The sequence below is a fragment of the Notolepis coatsorum genome (assembly GCF_963971535.1).
Source record: "Notolepis coatsorum genome assembly, chromosome: 18".
NCBI lineage: Eukaryota > Metazoa > Chordata > Actinopteri > Aulopiformes > Paralepididae > Notolepis > Notolepis coatsorum.
The window spans coordinates 92837620-92857218 of NC_140182.1; the positions used below are offsets into that span (position 1 = coordinate 92837620).

The following is a 19599-nucleotide window of genomic DNA, read 5'->3' on the forward strand; positions in this document are numbered from 1 at the left end:
ATATTGATACTTTTATAAACCAATCTCATGCAGATTTAAGTAGGGATGCACCGAATGGGAAATTCTTGGCCGACACCGAAGATGGGAAACAGTTGGCCGAAAACCGAATGCCGAAAGGCCGAAAATGATTAATATAAATATATATATAATGTATTTCTTTTTTTTTCAGCTACCTGATTAAGGCAAAAGACATGGCTATGTCTAAACTTAACTTAAATAATATTAATAATCACTATTATGGGCCCATAAAACATTTATTCAGCACTTTTGAATGCATACATTAATTCCAGACTGAATGCTGAAAGATTGTACAATTTAAACATTTTCTCTTTGCATACAACAAAAATGTGCATTAAAGTCAAGTGCATTTTCTTTTCTCTGTAGGATAACTACAACAAAGTGCATTCAGAACTAAGCCAAGGTGCTTTAAAACTGCATAACGATCTGCATAAAGTACACACACAGGACTGTTGTATTTACTACATCTCGCATGACTCTTAGCGGTGGATGACGTAGCTTACGAGAGACTGGTCAAAGAGGAATGGAAGCGTCGGCTAGCTTAACGCTAACGTTAGTAAAAAATGTTTTAACCCAGGGCTGTACAGTGCGACGAGCTCGTCGCAAATTGCCCCTTTAATTGGCCGTTGCGATTGGTAAATAATATTTGGGGGCGGGCTTGCTTGCGAGTAGGGATTTCAAGCCTTGCATTCGCATTTCACTCCTAAATTATCCAAGCCGTGTGATGACGCCACTCACGCGAGCTGAGCACTCAGGTATGAGAGTGGGGAAAATCGATTGAGCACTCTGATAGACTGGCTGACTGTCTGATTTAGCTATGCCTATGAAGAAAAGTAAAGTTAGTATTGCTTCATATTTTCGACGCGTTCCACCTCCTAGTGAGCCGTCGAATGAAAATGTGACCGTCGAGAACATTGAGCCAGCAGTGGCAGTAGCCACTAGTGGTCTGCAAGGGCCTTGAAATGAAGCCCGTACCCAGCCCGAGCCCGTGAACTTCAGGCCCTGCCCGAAAATAAGCCTGACTGTAAATATATTTTAGGCCCTAGCCCGCGTGAAAACATTTTTTTTTTTTTATTATTTATTATAATTTTTTTTTAATTTGTTTTAAATATTTGAAACACGGTTTTATATGAACTTAATAAATAAACAAAAACGAAAATGTTCAATAGGTCTACCTAAATAACAGATAGTGAAAACGAAAGAAACATTAATATACCGGTATATATTATAACATATAGCCAAAAATTATATTTTTTTGTTCTAAATATTCTAAACACTGTTTATATATTAACTTAATAAATAAACAAAAACGAAAATGTCCAATAGGTCTAACTAAATAACACATTATCATGCTGAAAACTAACAACCATTATATAGCCTTTTTTTTCCGCAAATTCTATTTCCCAGCGCGAGTCAGCCTCGTAAAACTCGTAATTTGAAGGCTATATGGAATCTTCTTTGACACACACACACACACGACACAATAGCCTACTCAGTCACTGTACAAACAAACAGAAAACATAAATCAGATTTCGAGCAGAGCAACATTTAATGAAAGCGCAACAGAACAGGGCAGCAGCGACGTCACCCCAGACACCAGCAAATAATAATAATCAAACTCACCACTTCGCTGTGTTGATGTCGGCAAGGCGTTGAACAACGTTAACAACGTTAACATCCAAGAACAAATTAAAACATTCGCCAACTGGCTATATTCCAACTTCAACCTATGCCGCTTCGGTCTGGTTAATTTGTTCATCATCCACCTGAGCCGCGCGCTCCCCTCGAGTTATCCCTGCAGGCTGCGGAGGGAGACATCCAAATGTTTCCAAAAATGCAACTTTCCCTTGACTATTTTATCTGTTAACCTATACATCTTGACTCCTCAGACACGAGGCTTTCACGCTCTGATGACAGCACTACGTTACGCGAAAATGAAACAGAAACTTAAGGTTATCCTATAACCCTAGTTATATGAGTATAGCGAGCAAAAAAAAAAAAAAACGCAATAAATAAATAATAATTTTTTTTTTTTTTTTTTTAAAGAGGGCACTGCCCGGCCCGGCCGAGCCCGAATTATTTATTTAAAAACAAAGCCCTACCCAGCCCGAACCCGTCGGGTCGGGTAGGGCCCCGTCGGGCTTGGGCAAGGTTGCAGTGCACTAGTAGCCACCACCGCAGACCTGCCTTTGTACTAGGGTTGGATGCAGTTCCCTGTTGGTCAGTCTGTGTCTGTTATTCCATCTTCTTCTGCTCTGTTTAACGTTATACACTTCAAATAGTGCAGCATGTTTGAGAGTGCTCCCTTGACTGAAAGGATGGCTAGAGGATGGCCGGAACCACGAGAACTTTTATTAAACATTCTATTAAACATTCTGATATTTCCGCGGGTCTCGTGCAGTGGTCTCGTGCCACTGTCAACTAAAGCGAGCACTCGGAAGACACGCACCGTTTGACAGTGATATGCGCACCGACAGTCGGCGCAGTTGACATTTTCCAAGTGGGGGAAAATAAATCCTCTTCGTCCCGACTGTGTCCCGGCCCCGTGGAGGATTTTTCTTCATCCCAAATACATATTTTATTTCCCCCGGGACGACGGGACGGTGTTAGTCTCAAGCCCTGTCGTCGTATACCATTATCGATCCCCAGGTACTGGTTCAAATGTGAACGGTACCCAACCCTAACTGTTCAAAACGAAACGTCCCATTAAACTAAATAGTTCAGATAGCTCCTGATATCAATGTCTTATAACACTGAGTCGATGCGTATTCGAGCTGAGGGCACGCTGAATATAGTCAATAGGGTCCAGCTGCAGCGCCGGAGAATCCTGGCCGTAGCTGGAGGCTACAGTATAGGGTCCAGCTGCAGCTCTGCAGGGCTGTACGCTAAGCTTTTTCACTAGGGGCACACTTGCCCCTAAATTAGAAATTTAGGGGCAAAAAATATGTTTTAGGGGCACATTTTTTAATAACAATTTTACCATTATAGTGCAAAAAAATATGTTCCTCCTGCCTCATTACTGTGGTCCTTTTATTTAACATTTAAGTGCTTTTGTTGTCAGGTTTGTATCTTTTATAATGAACCAACTAGGGCTGGGCGATATGGCCTAAATATGATATCACGATATTTTCTGACCTTTCAGAAAATTATAATACACATCACAATGTTTTTCTTTTTTACCCCAAACAATTCATTATGAGGCTTACCAAGACAGTATGAGTTTGCAAGCTAACATTAAAGACAAAATAAAATACCCATGCATTTAGCATTTTTATATTATATATTAGATTTAGATTATTGGATTATTAGATTATATATTGCATATATTTAGCAATGAGATATTATATGATTTAGATATGAAATATGATGAATTGAAAATGGGGGACCCTGATGTAAACAAGACAAAAGTCTTTCTCTGGTCTGCATCCCCTTAACAATTGTATGTATTGAGCTGTACTGTACCCATTCTGCAATATGTTAATAAAGTTTTAAATCAATCAATAGCATTTTAGTATTTTTATGAAACTACTGTATATTTGTATGTCTCTAAATGTTTTGATGAATTGAAAATGGAGGACCCTTATGTAAAAAAGCCGAAAGTCTTTCTCTGGTCTTCATCCTCCTGTACTGTATTGTACCCATTATGCAATCTGTTAATAAAGTTCTCATTCATTCATTCTGATGGAAAACAGAATAATTTTGATTGACAGTAGAGTCTGCCAATTACGTCACAACGCTTGCACCCGCCCTGCTGTTCTTAGCACCAATCGGCAAGCGCATTAGTTTTTGACTTCCTGAATGCCCTGTGTGTTGACAACAACAAAGCTACTAACATTAGCTCCCCGCGGCCCACGAGTAGGAGACCAGTGCTCTGCAGGATGACTAAATGAGGCATAATGATATTACCTCAACGAATGTTATAATAAAAGCCTTTCCATACATCTGTCTGATTGAAAACTTTATTAACAGACCGCGGAATGGGCATATCTCAGCACGGGCTGAGATATGAACGAGTAACGTGTGGACCAGATTGACGCGACACAAGGTTTACACAACAGCCCCCACCCCTTGTTTTATTGTATTTGTACCTGTACTACCTGCTGTCAGCTGTTTATCTCTCTCTGTGAGCTTGATTAGCTCACGTTAGCTAGCGTTAGCTCCGCGGCTAACCCTGAACTAAATCAATGACTAGGTTCTAAAGCATTTCGAGTAGTTTTCACTGCACATAGAAGCAGCCAAACAGCGGGAGAATTTCGGGAGCATATGGCCAAAACCCAGTTAGGAACCATCGATTCCCATCCCTACTACTAACTTTACTTTTCTTCATAGCTAAATCAGACAGTCAGCCAGTCTATCAGAGTGAGTGCTCAGTTGATTTTCCCCGCTGATCATACCTGAGTGCTCAGCGTCATCACACGCCTTGGATCATTTAGGAGTGAAATGCGAATGCAAGGCTTGAAATCCCTACTCGCAAGCCCGCCCCCAAATATTATTTACCAATCGCAACGGCCAATTAAAGGGGCAATTTGCGACGAGATCATCGCAGCGTACAGCCCTGCTCCGGAGAATCCTGGCCGTAGCTGGAGGCTACTCGAGTACACACAGACAGTGGAGCTGGTTGCATATAGCGAGCATTTTGACTTGTTGCGTGGTGGCGATGTCTCGCAGATAATACAACTACAAGTATGATTATATATTTTATAAAAAAAAAATATATATATATATTTTTTTAAATCAAAAACAATCGATATAAATAATGGTAAAATTATTTAAAAATGTGCCCCTAAAAAGTGTGCCCCTAGTGAAAAAGCTTAGCGTACAGCCCTGTAACCGCAACGGGCATATAGTAATGGCGAGGATATAAAGCATGTTAAAGACGCATTTATTGGATGCGTTGCTCGCGGTCGCGGAGTTTACATAGAAACAGCGCGACTCCCAAGAGGAGTTAGTTATCACAGGCTGCAGAACGCAGGAAGAGCTGCCAAGCTGCTCACGTTGCACGTTTTGATTACGTCATCACAACAACACTTTCGGTTACGAACGTTACGTATCCCTGTTCTTTGACATTCGGTGGCCGAATTTTCGGTGCATCCCTAGATTTAAGTTTTGTTTTCCAAAAGTGAGGAATTTGGAGGGGCTGAGCTCAACCCTCTATCACAATATATATATCGCTTGAAACCAGTCCCGTCACCACAGGAAACTCTACTGTGATTGGAACGTTTATGCGGCTTGTGGAATGTGGGACTTGTAGTTTTTGAACGATTAGCAGCGGAGCGAAAAAAACACTACTGAGGTTGTAATCTTCACTCGCACACTGTGCAAGTAAATGATTTTTCCGGTTTGCACACATTTTTAGGGGCAAATGCGAGTGAAATGCTCGCACTGTAGAGCCCTGATCTGTAGTAACCGTCTTAACTCCTTGAGCCCATAGACGATGTTGTGATGTAGACTCAGAGAATGAGGCCAAAAGTCAAGTAAAGCAGCAGTTGCGTTTTAATCACCCTGAGAATGTTGATCTCTCCACTGGCCTCGGGGCAATGTTCCTGACCTACTCTGAATCAGTGGGCTACGCGTGTAGTCCTTTGCTCAAAGCCTTTACCATTTGTAAACACCCCCCTCCCCCGCCTTTAATATGGGAATATAGAGCCTGAGGACTGCTTTCAAGCGCCAGTGTATTGTCAGATGCCCTGTGCTAGGTTTTTATGGCTTTTTTGTTGGCTGAGGCACAAGTTATTTAGCCGTACGTGTGATTTTTCAACAGTATGTGTTTTGTGTCTTGACAGTCGGCGTGGGTCGTTTGTCACGACTTGTCATTGCGGTCGGAAAATCAACCCTCCTTGCATGATGGATGCGTTTTCGTCTTTGTCGTCAGTGAATTGATGCAGTGATGAATGCAGAATTCAACTAGAAGAATGCTTTGTTAACCCTTTCACTACTGCTCTACCAAATGGTTAACCCTTTCACTGCGACAATACAGTGTTAACCCTTTCACTGCCACACGACAAAGGGTTAACCCTTTCAACCGTCTGTAGTGTGGTAGTGAACGGGTTAAAATGGCAGGGAGATGGAAATGCTAAAACCACGGTTCCCTTCTCTCTCCCCTGTTCCCCTTCAGCAATGGCAACGGCAGCGCGATGAATGGGTCGCTGGAGCACCTGGACCATCCGGACCCAGATTCCATCAAGATGTTCGTGGGCCAGATCCCGCGGTCCTGGTCGGAGACTGAGCTGAAGGAGCTGTTTGAGCCCTTCGGTACCGTGCACCAGATCAACATCCTCCGTGACCGCACCCAGAACCCCCCTCAGAGCAAAGGTACCAGGCATAGGAGCTGTCGAGCACAACCCAGACACACACACGCCAATAACCCCCCCTCAGACCAAAAGTACCAGGCATAGGAACTGTCGAGTCTCATTGTCTCAGTTGACTTAAACACCCTTAGGTAAGACGCAGCACAGTTTGTGTGCACAATGGAATACAGTTGTCTTTGTGCTCATCACTGCAAACGGGATTTATTTCTTGTGTTTCAGGGTTACAAAATAATTACCTTTTACATGCCCCTTTTTATAATGGAATTTTTATTCTTCCTCTTTTTGTTCTGGTGGTTTAAAAGCGCTGTTTTATGAAACCGGGTGTGGGGAGGAGTGTTACTCTGCCGCAATTTTCCTTTAAAGACATCCATCAATGCTCTCACCTTAGAGAGAGTGCTCAAGTCGTGCCATTCGGTTTAGGTCGCAATTAGACGAGACAGTGAAGTGGAAGCCTGCTGTCAACAAAGAGCCGCAAAGTGCCGCTGGAAGTGCCCAGTCTCCCGGAACTAACCGCAGGTGAAATAAAGTGAGACTGCTCCGCCAATGTAAAAATAGCCAAAGTTTACAACCTCTTCCAAATTTCAATTCCCTCAATACTTAGGTGATTCAGTATGGTTTAAAGCCCTAATCCACTCTGTTTTGATGTGGAACCCTCTTTGATCTCGGGACTTGAGGCTCGTCTGTAGCCTATCTGGCTGTGCCAGTGTACAGAGCTGGGGGGTGGGGGGAGCGAGGCCTAATCTGTGAGGTGCAGGCTTGTGGGTTGTCACTGGGATTTGGTCAGGTAGGCCATGCGTGTCTCACCTCTTGTGCTGTGAACCTGTGATCATACAGCACCCTAGCACTGTTGTGAAGCCACATTCTGGCACTAGACCTGCACTCCCGTTTACTGCCCCGTTAAACTTCCATGATTAGGCTTATACACATACTTGCACAGATCTAACAACATCACTAAATAGCCACGTGTGTGTGCACATTCAGAGGTAGACTAGTTGAATTCTCCAGGGTGCTGATTATGTGGTATATACAGCAGACATTGTGCATTGGTTCACTAGGAGGCTGAACAGTTCAAAGCCCCCTGTCTATAGCGAAAGAGAGCCCTCCCCTGTTCCTAGGCTGAGTGTCAGCTGTGATGGCCCATTGACATGTTAATGTATTCTAATAGATAATCTGGCCTGATCACAGTGGCCCTTTTGGCTTGCCGGGCTTGTGTGAGGTGAATTCGTTTGAGCAGCAACCCTACCCCCACCCACCCACCCCCACCCCACACTGGCCGTGGGCTAGTCGTCGTCACACCCCTGCAGTGAGAAACCGGGGAGCTGCCTGACGCCCTCTGGCCGATGCTATGTTTACACACCAGATAATATACCCGTTGAGCCCTCTCTTATGTCATCCATCTTGCTTTTGTTTGACTCATCCGTTGGAATCGCTCTAATCCCACTTCCATTTTGCTTGTTTTTATCTAGTTACCACATGTACTGTAACCATTGTTGAACCATCACATTTGTACACTGTACAACTAACAACAAGTGCACATAAGCAGGTCTTTTTACATTATATCTCAAAACAAAAACCTGTTTTAAGTCTTCAGTTTTAAAGGAGTAGTTTAAATAATAAAAGGAGTAGTTTAAATAATAAAAATACTAAGTGTTAACAGGCTTTACATCAAATGGCTTCAACAACAGGCCATGGCGGTGCAGCACAACATAGACCCAACTAATTGATTATGAAAATAATTGCTAACTATTTTTTTTATTATTATTATCAATTAGTTGATACACATTTGTATTTTTTATTTTTAGGTCACTTCTACGGCAGGTTATGAAAAAATCATCCGCTAACCATGGCGCCTCCGGATGGTTTATTTATCTCTAGTAAAGTGGAGGCAGGGCTAAGTATGTAGCAGAGAGAAAAGAGAGCTCAGCTGGCTCTGAGAGAGGAGGCGAGCAGCTCGATGCATATTAGAGTTCACCAGCTCTCCCCACGGCCTGGGAGCTCCAGTAACAGCATAATACACACTATGTAGGTCAGAGACGCTGCAGTGCTCCACTTCCCCAGCCCAGCGAAACTGACAGGCTGGAACGCCACTGGCGGTCTGCTGGGACGGAAGGATGAGAGGCTTTTTTTTTTTTTTTATCCCCCCCCCCCCCCTTCTCTTCTTTTCGCCCTCCCCCACTCCTCTTCCTCGCTCTCCCCCCTGTTCTCTCAAGCCTCTCTCTCTCTCTCTCTCTCTTTGTGCCATTCCAATTTCAATCTCTTGAGAGTGCTTTTGGAAGTACGTGAACGCGTAGTCTTACGTAATGGAGCGGCCACTCGCCCGTAGCGCCTCGACCTGTCCGGCGCACGCGCATATCGAGAGGTTCCGGCCGACGGCTATCGAGCCCTGTGGTCATCTCTCTAGTCCCCTCACTCGCCTCGTTATCTCTGCTGTACTCGCTGCAAGCCCCTGCATGTGCTGTGTGCACCATCTAACAGTTGGTGCTAAGAATATCACATCACATGTTCCTCACATGTGACACGCTTTGAACATGCTTTTATCCTTTTAGATACAGTCACTGTCTTGAGCAGCTCTGGTGTTTTGCTCTCTCGCTTCCTGTGACTGTGCCGTGTTTTTAATTCTCTTTTTTTTTCTCTCCCCCTCCGCCCTTGTTTTTTCTCTCTGAATTTCTCTATCTGCAGGATGCTGTTTTGTAACATTTTATACAAGAAAAGCCGCACTGGAGGCCCAGAATGCACTGCACAACATAAAGACCTTAAGTGGGGTGAGTAAGCGCTGTACGGGCCGCTTTAGCTGCTTGAGCCCCCTCACATCCCTCTGTGTTGCCGGACGATAATGAGCTCTCGGCTCACTCCCCCCCCCCCCCCCCCCCCCAACCTGCACCACACACAGGACTGACCTGAACCTCCGCACACTGAAGTGATAAAGCCAGTAGGCCCAGAGCATATAGACGGATAAAGTGCCTGTCCAGGGGGCAGGTTAGTCACTGAAGCACACGACCCCTAATGCCATCAAGTGGACCAAATTATTCATGCATGTCCTCATGAATCTTGGATGCATGTAGATTTCTATTCCCCAAAAGTTGGATGTATGAAGGAAGGCGTGTTTGAGGTCTCCTAATAACAGTGTGTGTGTGGTCTCTTAATTCCTCACCTGATTTATCTAGAGAGATTAAAGCACAATCAACTGGAACAAGTGCAATTGCTTGTTAAACCTCTACAAATCGGTCCTGCCCATTTGAAATTACTCTCCTTCCAATCAATTAAATCAATGGGAAACAACCCCAGTCCTCAATTAAATCAATAGCCTAGTCTATCGGAAAAGGAGCCATTGTCAGTGAGGTTACTGGTAAATATTGAACCTGGTTGATAAATGAGCTGAGGCAGGCCGGCTGCATATACAAGACTACTTCTCCTCAGTGGAGGACCATCAATCAGACATCGTCGTTCCAAAACTGTCGTTTGACAAGCCCCGCTCACAAAGCCTAGGCCTCCCTGTCGCACTGTGACCGCCGTGGGCCACAGTGGAGTGTGTTTGGTTGCGCGCGTCATTGGAAAAAGCCTATGTCCCTGTTGCTCCCTCTCTCCCGTCTGTCCCGTTGTCTCTCAATCCTTGGCCAGTGTTGCCAGCCAGTACCCACACAGAGCGGGCCATCTGTCTGCTTCTCTTTAGTCCTCAAACAACAACACCACCATTTCATAACTGCAGCATCTCCGGCCACATTCCTTCTTTTCACAGCAGGCTTTGCATGGACGCGGTTCTCGTGTCGCACGGCATGAGCATGGTTGATCTGAAACTAAAGGCAGGTGGTCTATATCCACTTCCGTGTGTAATGAAATTATGTGGGACAAGTGCCAGGGGAAATAAGCTTCAGGTTGAGCGATGTCAGTCTCGTCTTGGATGAGACTTTTTCTCGTTGCAGCTCGAGACGTGCCACGCCTTGTTCCGTCTGGTTGCAGGAGGTGAAATAAGCCGTTATCTCACGCGCCACTGTACATTTAAAAAAGCTGATCTGTGATTTGTATGAAATGGATCTCGCGATGGTGAGGTACTTAGGACTAGAGGAATCAATAAGTGCAATCACGCCCAGAGAAAGAGGTGAAATTGGATCCCAGATAATCTGATCCCTACCATCAACTTGTAGATGCTTCTTATCAAAGCCACCTATAGTAAGGGGTGAGGCTGGACGATTTGAGAAAAAACATCTAGGTTAATTGCGATAATTTTGACTATTGCAATATGATTCTCATTGAAAAACCTATTCAAATTATGGTTTTCTTAACCCCTTAACACTTTCAATGCCGGAGCTCGGTGCAAGCTTTAGTGCTTCCTTGCCACCACCCACTTCAATGATAGAGCTCTCATATTTGCAAACTCATAAACTGTCTTAAATTATGGCTATGTGTCTAATCTGGCCGTCGCTTATCAATGACTTGTTTGCAATCAACATTGTCTAAATGGATTGTTTTTTAATCTGTTCATTTCCCTTTTATACCATTTTGAAAAGTTTTGAAAGTTTCAGGAAAATATAAAGATTCTGTGATAAACACCCTTTACTGGAATATTCTGGAATACACAAAATGTTGTAATTTTTTGGCCTATTTATGAATAGTTTTCAAATAAACGCTAGATTATCGATAGTATATGTGTACTTATGCACGCTAGAGAAGCGAGCTGAAATCTTATTCCCTGATCACACACACACACACACACACACACACACACACACACACACACACACACACAGGGCACACGCTGATATCTCTGTGAAAACAGCTCTGATTATCCTAAGACTGGTAAAATAGATTCCTTACCTCAGATCAGATGTTCTCCAAAAAGATTATTCCAATTCCTGATTGCCATTCCAAATATCGATCTCGTTTATTGATCCAACGCTGCGTACTGGGAATATGTATTCCACGCTGTTTTGGGGCTCGGAGATGACTTGAATCCCCTCGGGTGGCTTGCGTGAGAAGTAAAATGAGGAAGCTCGATTCCCCCCCCCCCCCCCCATGCAATCCATTCCAAAGGGGTGCAGTACCACAGGGAGACGATAGGGGTTGGTATTTTCCCAATGGAGCTCAGAGAGAGTTTGCAGCACTAACATGAGACTAGATTGATGAAATATGAATTCAAATCGCTAATAAAAAAACAAACGACATATCGCGTCGTTGGCAATGAACGGTCAGCATGAACAAACGACATATCGCGTCGTTGGCATTGAAAGTGTTAACAGTCGGGCACATTTAGCATGAAAGGCCTATCGATTGCATACCCAAAGTAATTAGTGATTTATTATACTTAACTTTATACTTATAGCACATGCTATAAAATCACTTTGAGTGCTAATGTAATAGAGAAACAGAGGTTTGAACACACTGAAATAAAATATTTGCTTTTGTGTTTACGTGTTGCCAGATGCCTGTTTTTGGGTTCTAGCTGAGAGGTAGGAGCTGGAAAACATAACTGTTCCATAGCCTGAAATCTTAGTCATACAGGTCCAAAGTTTATAATAATCCCAAGAAAAATTTGTGTTTTACAAAGGTTTTTGTAATGTGTGTACCGCAATAATTCAGCGTGATGATCCAAAATGGCCGCCCACTTCCATTAATTCAGACTCACAAGTCAAAACAAAGAACTTGTTGGTCTTCTTCTGCCCCCTTCTCGTTACAATCAGTGCTCGCCTTGGATCACTTTCGGAACAGACACTCCTACAATGGTGGTCATAATTTTTGCCATCAGCGGTGACTGGTCAGTTCAGGACTGTTTGCAACCAGACGTGGTCACTTGTCGGAACGGCTTGTCAAATGACTCACCGGATATTTCATCTTGTAACTCTAGACCCGAAGCATGCAATAGGTTGAATGTGGTGACGATCGAAAGATGACAAATTCAACTTTCAAAAAATGTATTAGGGATGTCCCGATCCGATCACATGATCGGGATCGGGGCCGATCACGTGATTATCCGAAGATCGGGATCGGCAATTTTTTTTATTTTTTTTTAATTCAACAAACATGACCATGTTCACGTCTTAAACTCATACCGAGGCCTTAGTTTTAAATTGCATATCATCATTCATTTATTTATTGTCACACAGAGCAGAAGAATTTTGCCAAAACAAACCAATAGTATCCAGCTGCAGAACGGCAGACCAGCCACGGCAGACCCAAACGCATTTCCTTTAATTTAATTATACATCAAATGATTTATGTCAAGGATTGCAATGCCTCGCTTGAATGAAGTTAACTTTTCACCTGGATAACGTCAACATTCAGGGTGAATGTAATGTGAGAAATTGGGATAATGTTTTTTTCAAAAAATATATAATTTCTTTTTATCGGATCGGGGAAGATCGGTATCGGTAGATACTCAAAATCACATGATCGGATCGGGAGCAAAAAAATGTGATCGGACATCCCTACAATGTATTGAATGATCGGGAGAAACGCACCCCGGGGGCCGACAGACGAGAGCAAACTGCCGCGACGTTAACACTTTGGTCGCCAGGCTTATATTCTTAATATACCATCCTCCGCCAGCTCTATTTGTCTATGGGGATGTTTACCTTCTTTGCAGGGCTATAACTTTTTAAATTGTATTGCTAAATTGACATTACTATGGCCCATTCAACGTCCTATATCTATTGTTCAGGGTGTAGCAACGTTATACTTTTTCATTCACATATTCATACTAAAATACGGTCTAAAGTATAAGTATGTTTTTATCGTTTTCTGCAGCTTTCTCCAGAACGTGATTTATAGCCCCAAATGCATTATATTGATGATGAAATACAGTTTGATAGGAATCTGCGCGAGATAAAAAATGTCAAAAGGACGTGCTTCTAGAAGTTACTACTGATCATCTGATGTTGACCGGATGGGGGGCGGGTTTAATTCCGTGGCCAACATTAGATGATTCATCTAGTGTGGGTGATATTAGGGCTGGGCGATATAACGATAACGATAAATATCGCGATATATTTTAATAATCGATATCGAATATCGAAATTTAAAAAAAAATCGATTTTTTTATTTTATTTTTTTTTACCTGCAACAGGGCAGTGGACAGACTTGTCTTTCTTGCCTGCAACTTAAAGTAATGGCTTTGCTTGTCCAAATGACAATACTGACCAAATTGAGATTTATTTTTCTCTTGTCCATTTATTTTGTTTGCTTTCTAATTTAAAATACATTTTGAAACCGTCTGTACACAGTAGGCTATGTGTGCTAGCAGAACTAGACTCCAGTCACGAGTCACAGTGCACATGTGCGGTGGTTTGTCCACCAAAAAAGCGCCAAAAGATCGAAAATAAACTAACAGAGCCAGAACTGTTCAACTCCTCTGGAGCCACAGCCAGCAGAAAAGCCGGTTTACTTTAGCTTTTAAACCAGCTGCAGCCTGAGAACTGGAGTGTGAGGGGATGTAACACTAAAGATGGCGGCAACGACAAAGAATTGCTGCAAAATAAACATACATCTGTTGTTAAATATATATTTTTTTTAATACTTATAACAATTCGATAATTATCTATCGAGAAATAAAATAAAATTATCATATCGTTATCGCGATATGATTTTTTTCCATATCGCCCAGCCCTAGGTGATATGATCATTAGAGCAGCCAGTTAGTATCGAACACGTTAAAAAATAACGCTGAATCTTACCGTAACTTCCTCATAGCGTTTGGCGATGAGCGTGGAACAGAAATATTCCTATTATGGGATGTAGAAATATGCGATCCATTTCCAGGTTGTATAATAGTATATACGTCCAAATCATGTTGTTTATCGAGTAACCGATCGATGTCCAGTGTATCAACATGGGAGTCCCGCTAACGTTAGCGAGTGCCCGGACGAAATATGGGAGCACCACTTCCGGCGCATCACTTCCTGTTTTGGCGATCCGCCGATCGGCCACCAGATGGCGCTCTTGAACCGTTGGAGAGTTGAGAGGGGATCAACAGTATATCTCAAGTGTCCGGGGGAGAAATATGATTTCGATCACAGATTTTTGAAATATTGATATCAAAGACGTGGTCCAGCGTCTTTGGCAGAATAAGCATGGCGGGGAAAGACGTGTCCCAGCGGTTTTGGCGATTAAAGTGTTAATTCAATAAGTGAATTAAGATTACGCTAAAATCAGGGAACAAAATAAGCACCCGCCAAGCGCCAAATGCGTGTAGATTTAAGGTTTGGCGAGTAAAAATGAGAGGTCTGCCCGCCACCTGGCGTGTAGTTCATATTGATACTCTTATTTTGAAAATCCTGTGCGGGTCTCATTTCCGCCCCAAGCGCAGCTCCAGTCATAATATCTATGGCTCCGGCAGCTAGCAACGTTCGGTTCATATGATACTCTTATTTTGAAAAACCCTGTAGCAACTCCGCGAGTCATATCCGCCCAGTCCGTGATTCTGAAAGCAGAGCAGCGCTACACAGCAGTGCACCTACACGACCCGAAATAAGTCTGTGGTGTTTTTTTTTTCTTCTCACAACGGGTCAAATGCATCTACATGCTTTGCACCGTCGCCATTCCTTTATGCCCACATCGCCCGAAATTAACGTTTATGTACCATTACAATCACTACAACGTTAGCGTAAGCTAACAAGCTAATCCTGATCAGAGGCGCAGAGCCATAGAGAACAGCAGACAGTGTGTGCGTGCGTGCGTTTGGAAAGACGATGAAGTCACTTAGTCAGGACTCAGGACATGAGTATATTATAGTAAATTGAGGATTACTGAGGATGGACAGATAATGTTGATATTCAAATATAAAAAAGTTTCGAGAGGAGTGGAAGTTTGAAGACTGACTAGACTACAATATGATGCGAGGGTGGTGAGTTGAAACAGTGTGTGTGTGTCCCGACCCCACTTCTATGTTTCAATAGATTATTTGCATTTAAAACTATTAACACTGACTCATTCCTTCAGTCCACTCAAAATTATGCTAATATTCCTTATGTTGTTTATGATATTAATTGAAAATAGCATATGAGAGTATTATATAGTAATAATAACACATGGCGATATCAGCGTTTCCGTTAGAACATATTCGTGCCGGTCTGGGTGTCCTGCAAGATTTCTATCCCCGGACATATTCGAGAAATTCCGGTCAGCCTGGTTTTCCTTTTTACCGGCTGAATGCCACCATCGGCGCCAATGTTAACGTTAATATCGCCTAATCTATGTTTTAAATTATGGCTATGTGTCTAATCTGCCCATCGCATTATCAAAGACTATTTTCCAGTCAGTGCTGTCAAGGCTGTTTATCGCGTCGTTTCCGTTTCAGAGCATTTAGAAAAGCCCCCGTTTTCAGATAAAAAACAGCTCATTCTGGAGCATTCTATGAAAATCGTCTTTTAGTGGAATATTCCACAACGTTGATATTCGTCGGCCTTTTTATGAATCGTTTTCAAATAAACGCTAGATGATCAATATTATACGTGCACGCAAGCACATTACGGCCGCGCGCGGATAATCGCCCCGTTGATTTCCTCTCGGACTTTTACAGTGAAACCGAAAGAAGACATTTCACAAAACAGCTTATAACTTCATCAAACTTACTCTGATTATCCTAACACTGATAACATAGAGTAATCTCTGCAGTTTCCTTGATAACCAAGGAACTCATTACACCATTTATTTATTATTTCACAATCGCAGTATTGTCCACAATAATCTCAATCACACTTTCACCAAATCGTGCAGCCCTATTGCATTGGTAATCGAGCTGAAATTCTCAATTGCCATTCTCAATATATATTTCAGAAATCCTTTGTCAGAAATCTGTTACTTGCTTGATATCATTAATTTAGAAAACACAAAAAGCTAACGTAGGTACACAGATGCTCAATATAATTGCCCAGCCCTAACCTGCGTTGTTGATGGCAGTGCCTGTGCCGGCCGGTGTTGACAGCCTGTGATGTTAACCATTCCTCTGCCCTGTCTTCCAGATGCATCATCCCATCCAGATGAAGCCCGCCGACAGCGAGAAAACAAGTGGTGAGTGACATCATCACAGATGGGGTGTGACACGAGGCAAAGTGTTTGTCAACATGTGGTGAGGTGGGGGGGCACAGCTAATGTCTACCATGAAATTCCTCAGGAAGTGACAAACTGGGGCAATGGGGGGGGGATTCAGAAAGGGAAGATGCAACTGGATGATGTCTCCATATTGAGCTCCCAGATGATGGCCCGATCAGCACCTGGGGCTTGAAAACGTGCAGCAATACACAAATTCTATAGTGTCCGGGGTTAGGAGGATTAAGGGCTTTAAAAGGCAGCAAGGGGGAGCAGGTACTGAGGATCTAGTGGACAGTGCGAGTGGATGATGAAGCAGTCATTTCTCCAGAGAGCTGGAGACTGAGGGGAAGAGGATGAAGCTGTAAAGTGCGGGAGATTTGGAGAACAAGCTGACACCTTGAGTGAGGGAGAGAAAATGTGACGGCGTGATGAGGCAAGAGATCGAACAAGAGGAAAGTGAGGTGGAAGGCTTAGCATCATGGTTCTCTTAATTGTTTGGATGTCACTCAACGCCTGTTTTCCCCCCCTTATCCTCAGCGGTGGAAGACAGAAAACTCTTCATCGGAATGGTTTCAAAGAAATACGGCGAGAATGAAATCAGGATGATGTTTGGGTCTTTCGGACAGATTGAGGAGTGCCGGATCCTCCGGGGACCAGATGGCCTGAGCAGAGGTGTGTAAGCAATCCCCCCCCCCCCCCCCCCCCCCCACTACCAGCCTCGGTACCACTTCCAGCATAGCCTCCCACCAACCCACCCCACATTCTCATCAAGTATTAATACAGGCCCCGCCTCCATCCCCTTTATTTCAATTCCCCTCCTACCTGCTTCCCCCCCTCTTTTTACAAGTGCTTCTCACCTCTTCTGGCACCCACTTTTCATTCCACCCCCATAGTCTCTCCTCCCGTCACAGTCGCACTCACCTCTACATCTCAGAGCGAGGGCCACCACGCTTGCCGCCCGGAACAATGGGCCGTTGCCTTGGCAACCCCTGGCTGCCGGTGCTCTGTAGGCTCAGCTGGCAGGCAGCTCGGCTCAGCCCGGCTTCTCCTGCGCCACCCCCTTCCATCAAGCCTGCTGCCGCATCTAGCTATCTGTGCCGCATAAGACGCCATGATACCCAACAGTGCCAGGCTGTGTTTTGATGGTGTAACGCCCCAAACCAGAGAGAAATTGTTGCGACTGCCCCTTAGCCCCACCGCAATACGGGAAGTCTGCTTTAGCAACAGCGGCCAATTTGAAATGGATCAGAGAGAGAGACTACCTCCACAAAGCAGTTTAGTTTAGAAAAAGCCTTTTTATGTGTTTTTATCTGTGTATGTTATATGTGCGTATATAATCACATTCACTGTTTTCACCATGTCATCACATCTACAAGCCTCTCTGGGTGGTGATTTAATCTGTTGATCACTGTTACTGTGCTCATGTGATCGTTGTGACTGTTCTCCTTGTTGTGGTCTTTTCTCCATGTGCTAACCAGTGAGGCCGGTTCTGTGTGCTTGGAGTGCCATTCTCTGTACAATGTGTTTTTTGGGGTTCATAACGAGTTGTCCAAAACCTTTGTCTTGTTTTGTTTCTTCTTGTCCCTCCCTCCCTCCCTCCTCTCCTCCTCTCCTATTGCCCCTTCCCTCCTCCCTACAGGCTGTGCGTTTGTCACATTTTCTACCAGGGCTCAGGCACAGAATGCAATCAAAACCATGCATCACTCTCAGACTATGGAGGTACTGTACCCCTTAGCACCTATTTCTCATTCCCCCCCCCCCCCCCCCCCCCCCACCCCTGTACGTTCTGCTGCCCCCTTGTGTTGGAAAATATATGAGAATCTCGCAAAGCAGAAGGCATCCATTATATATCACAGAGAGCATGAGTCATTTCCAAAGCCACTCTTCGCTAATTAGAAAATCACATTTGTCGTCTACCAAAATAATTGAATGGAACTTGAAACGTAGCCCCTCGCATAGCAATTGATTTCAGAGCCAACGGTTCGTGGTGAGAATTGCTTTCATCCCTTATTTTAGACCAAGCTATAAATGCATCTTGTGTATTGATTCAGATGTCTACATGGCTGTGCTACCTCTACCTCCACATTGTAAATCCATATTTAGGACTGCAGGGAAAAAGAGACCACTCCGTTGAATATAGGTTAACAAAGACATTAGCTGGAGACTGGAGCAACTGTCCTATTTGATTCCCTCAAACTGGGTCTGTGTCCCATCGTATCTAGTGGAGTTTTTGAGGAAGTGGAGCAGGAGTAATGTGCGACAGCTAGCGGGTCAGAGGCTCCCCAGTGAGGCATCCGACCAAGTCTAATTAGAGCTCAACCAAACCTAATGCCGAGCTCCCTCGATTAAAAATCAGGCCCCAGCGGTGTTGGCACCTTTCCCCCTCCTCCAACCCCCACCCCCCTCTTCCCTGGTGCCATAGGAGGTGCTGCTGGTGCACAAGTCATGTCCCCTGTCAAGCCTGGTCCCTGTCTGGCTCTCAACTCATAAAACACTTATGCCGCATGTCCGTCCGTCCGTCTGTCTGATCAATATCTGGCTGTCTTTGTTTGCGAGATCCTGGGCTATGCATTTGTCTTGCATATGTCTTATCTCGTTTGTCTGCTGACTTGACATGTCCTTGTTTGACTGTCTGTGTAAGTCTTGTATCCATTTCTTGTCTGCCTGTGTGGACTTTAGTCACCCCTCTTGGTGACAGAAAAGTTTCTGGAGCAGTGTCCTGTCTGTGTTCATTTGGAATGTGGCCTGGCAAATGCATGGCATTTGTCCTGTGTGTATTAGCTTGCATATGAATGCAACCAACCAGACATTTAAAAACACTTGGCTGTAAGTTGTAGATGATTGCTCCCATACCAAAAAAATACCCCCTGCAGTGAGTGTGTCCTTAAGTAGCTAATGATTATTAAAGGGTGAATGTAGTTTTGTGTGTGTGCTATTGACCAGGTCTAACCCCCCATCCCTCCCTCCTGCCACAGGGCTGTTCCTCTCCCATGGTGGCGAAGTTTGCAGACACACAGAGGGATAAGGAGCAACGGCGCGTGCAGCAGATGGCCCAGCAGCTCAACAGCGCCTCCACCTGGGGCAACTTGGCTGGCCTGGCGGCTGTCACACCACAGTACCTGGCCGTAAGTAGGAGGACGGATAGGAAGAATGTTAAATGGGCTTATATTGATCTGAAAAACACTTGATACAGAAGGGCTGGCTGGTGGGCCAACGGTCTGAAACCCTGATATTTGGAATGCATCATTTGACC

At 44.0% G+C, this 19599-nt stretch overlaps 1 protein-coding gene across 3 annotated transcripts in view; it reads left to right on the forward strand.

The window, feature by feature from the left end:
• The window catches only part of celf2 (cugbp, Elav-like family member 2), a 106488-nt gene that overhangs the window by 51516 nt on the left and 35373 nt on the right, over positions 1-19599 (forward strand). For all 3 annotated transcript variants that reach the window (XM_084335412.1, XM_084335413.1, XM_084335414.1), the window contains exons 2-7: positions 6134-6330; positions 9006-9088; positions 16277-16325; positions 16884-17018; positions 17986-18065; positions 19322-19471. In XM_084335412.1, coding sequence (XP_084191538.1) covers positions 6134-6330; positions 9006-9088; positions 16277-16325; positions 16884-17018; positions 17986-18065; positions 19322-19471 — 694 coding nt within the window. The remainder of the gene's footprint in view (positions 1-6133; positions 6331-9005; positions 9089-16276; positions 16326-16883; positions 17019-17985; positions 18066-19321; positions 19472-19599) is intronic.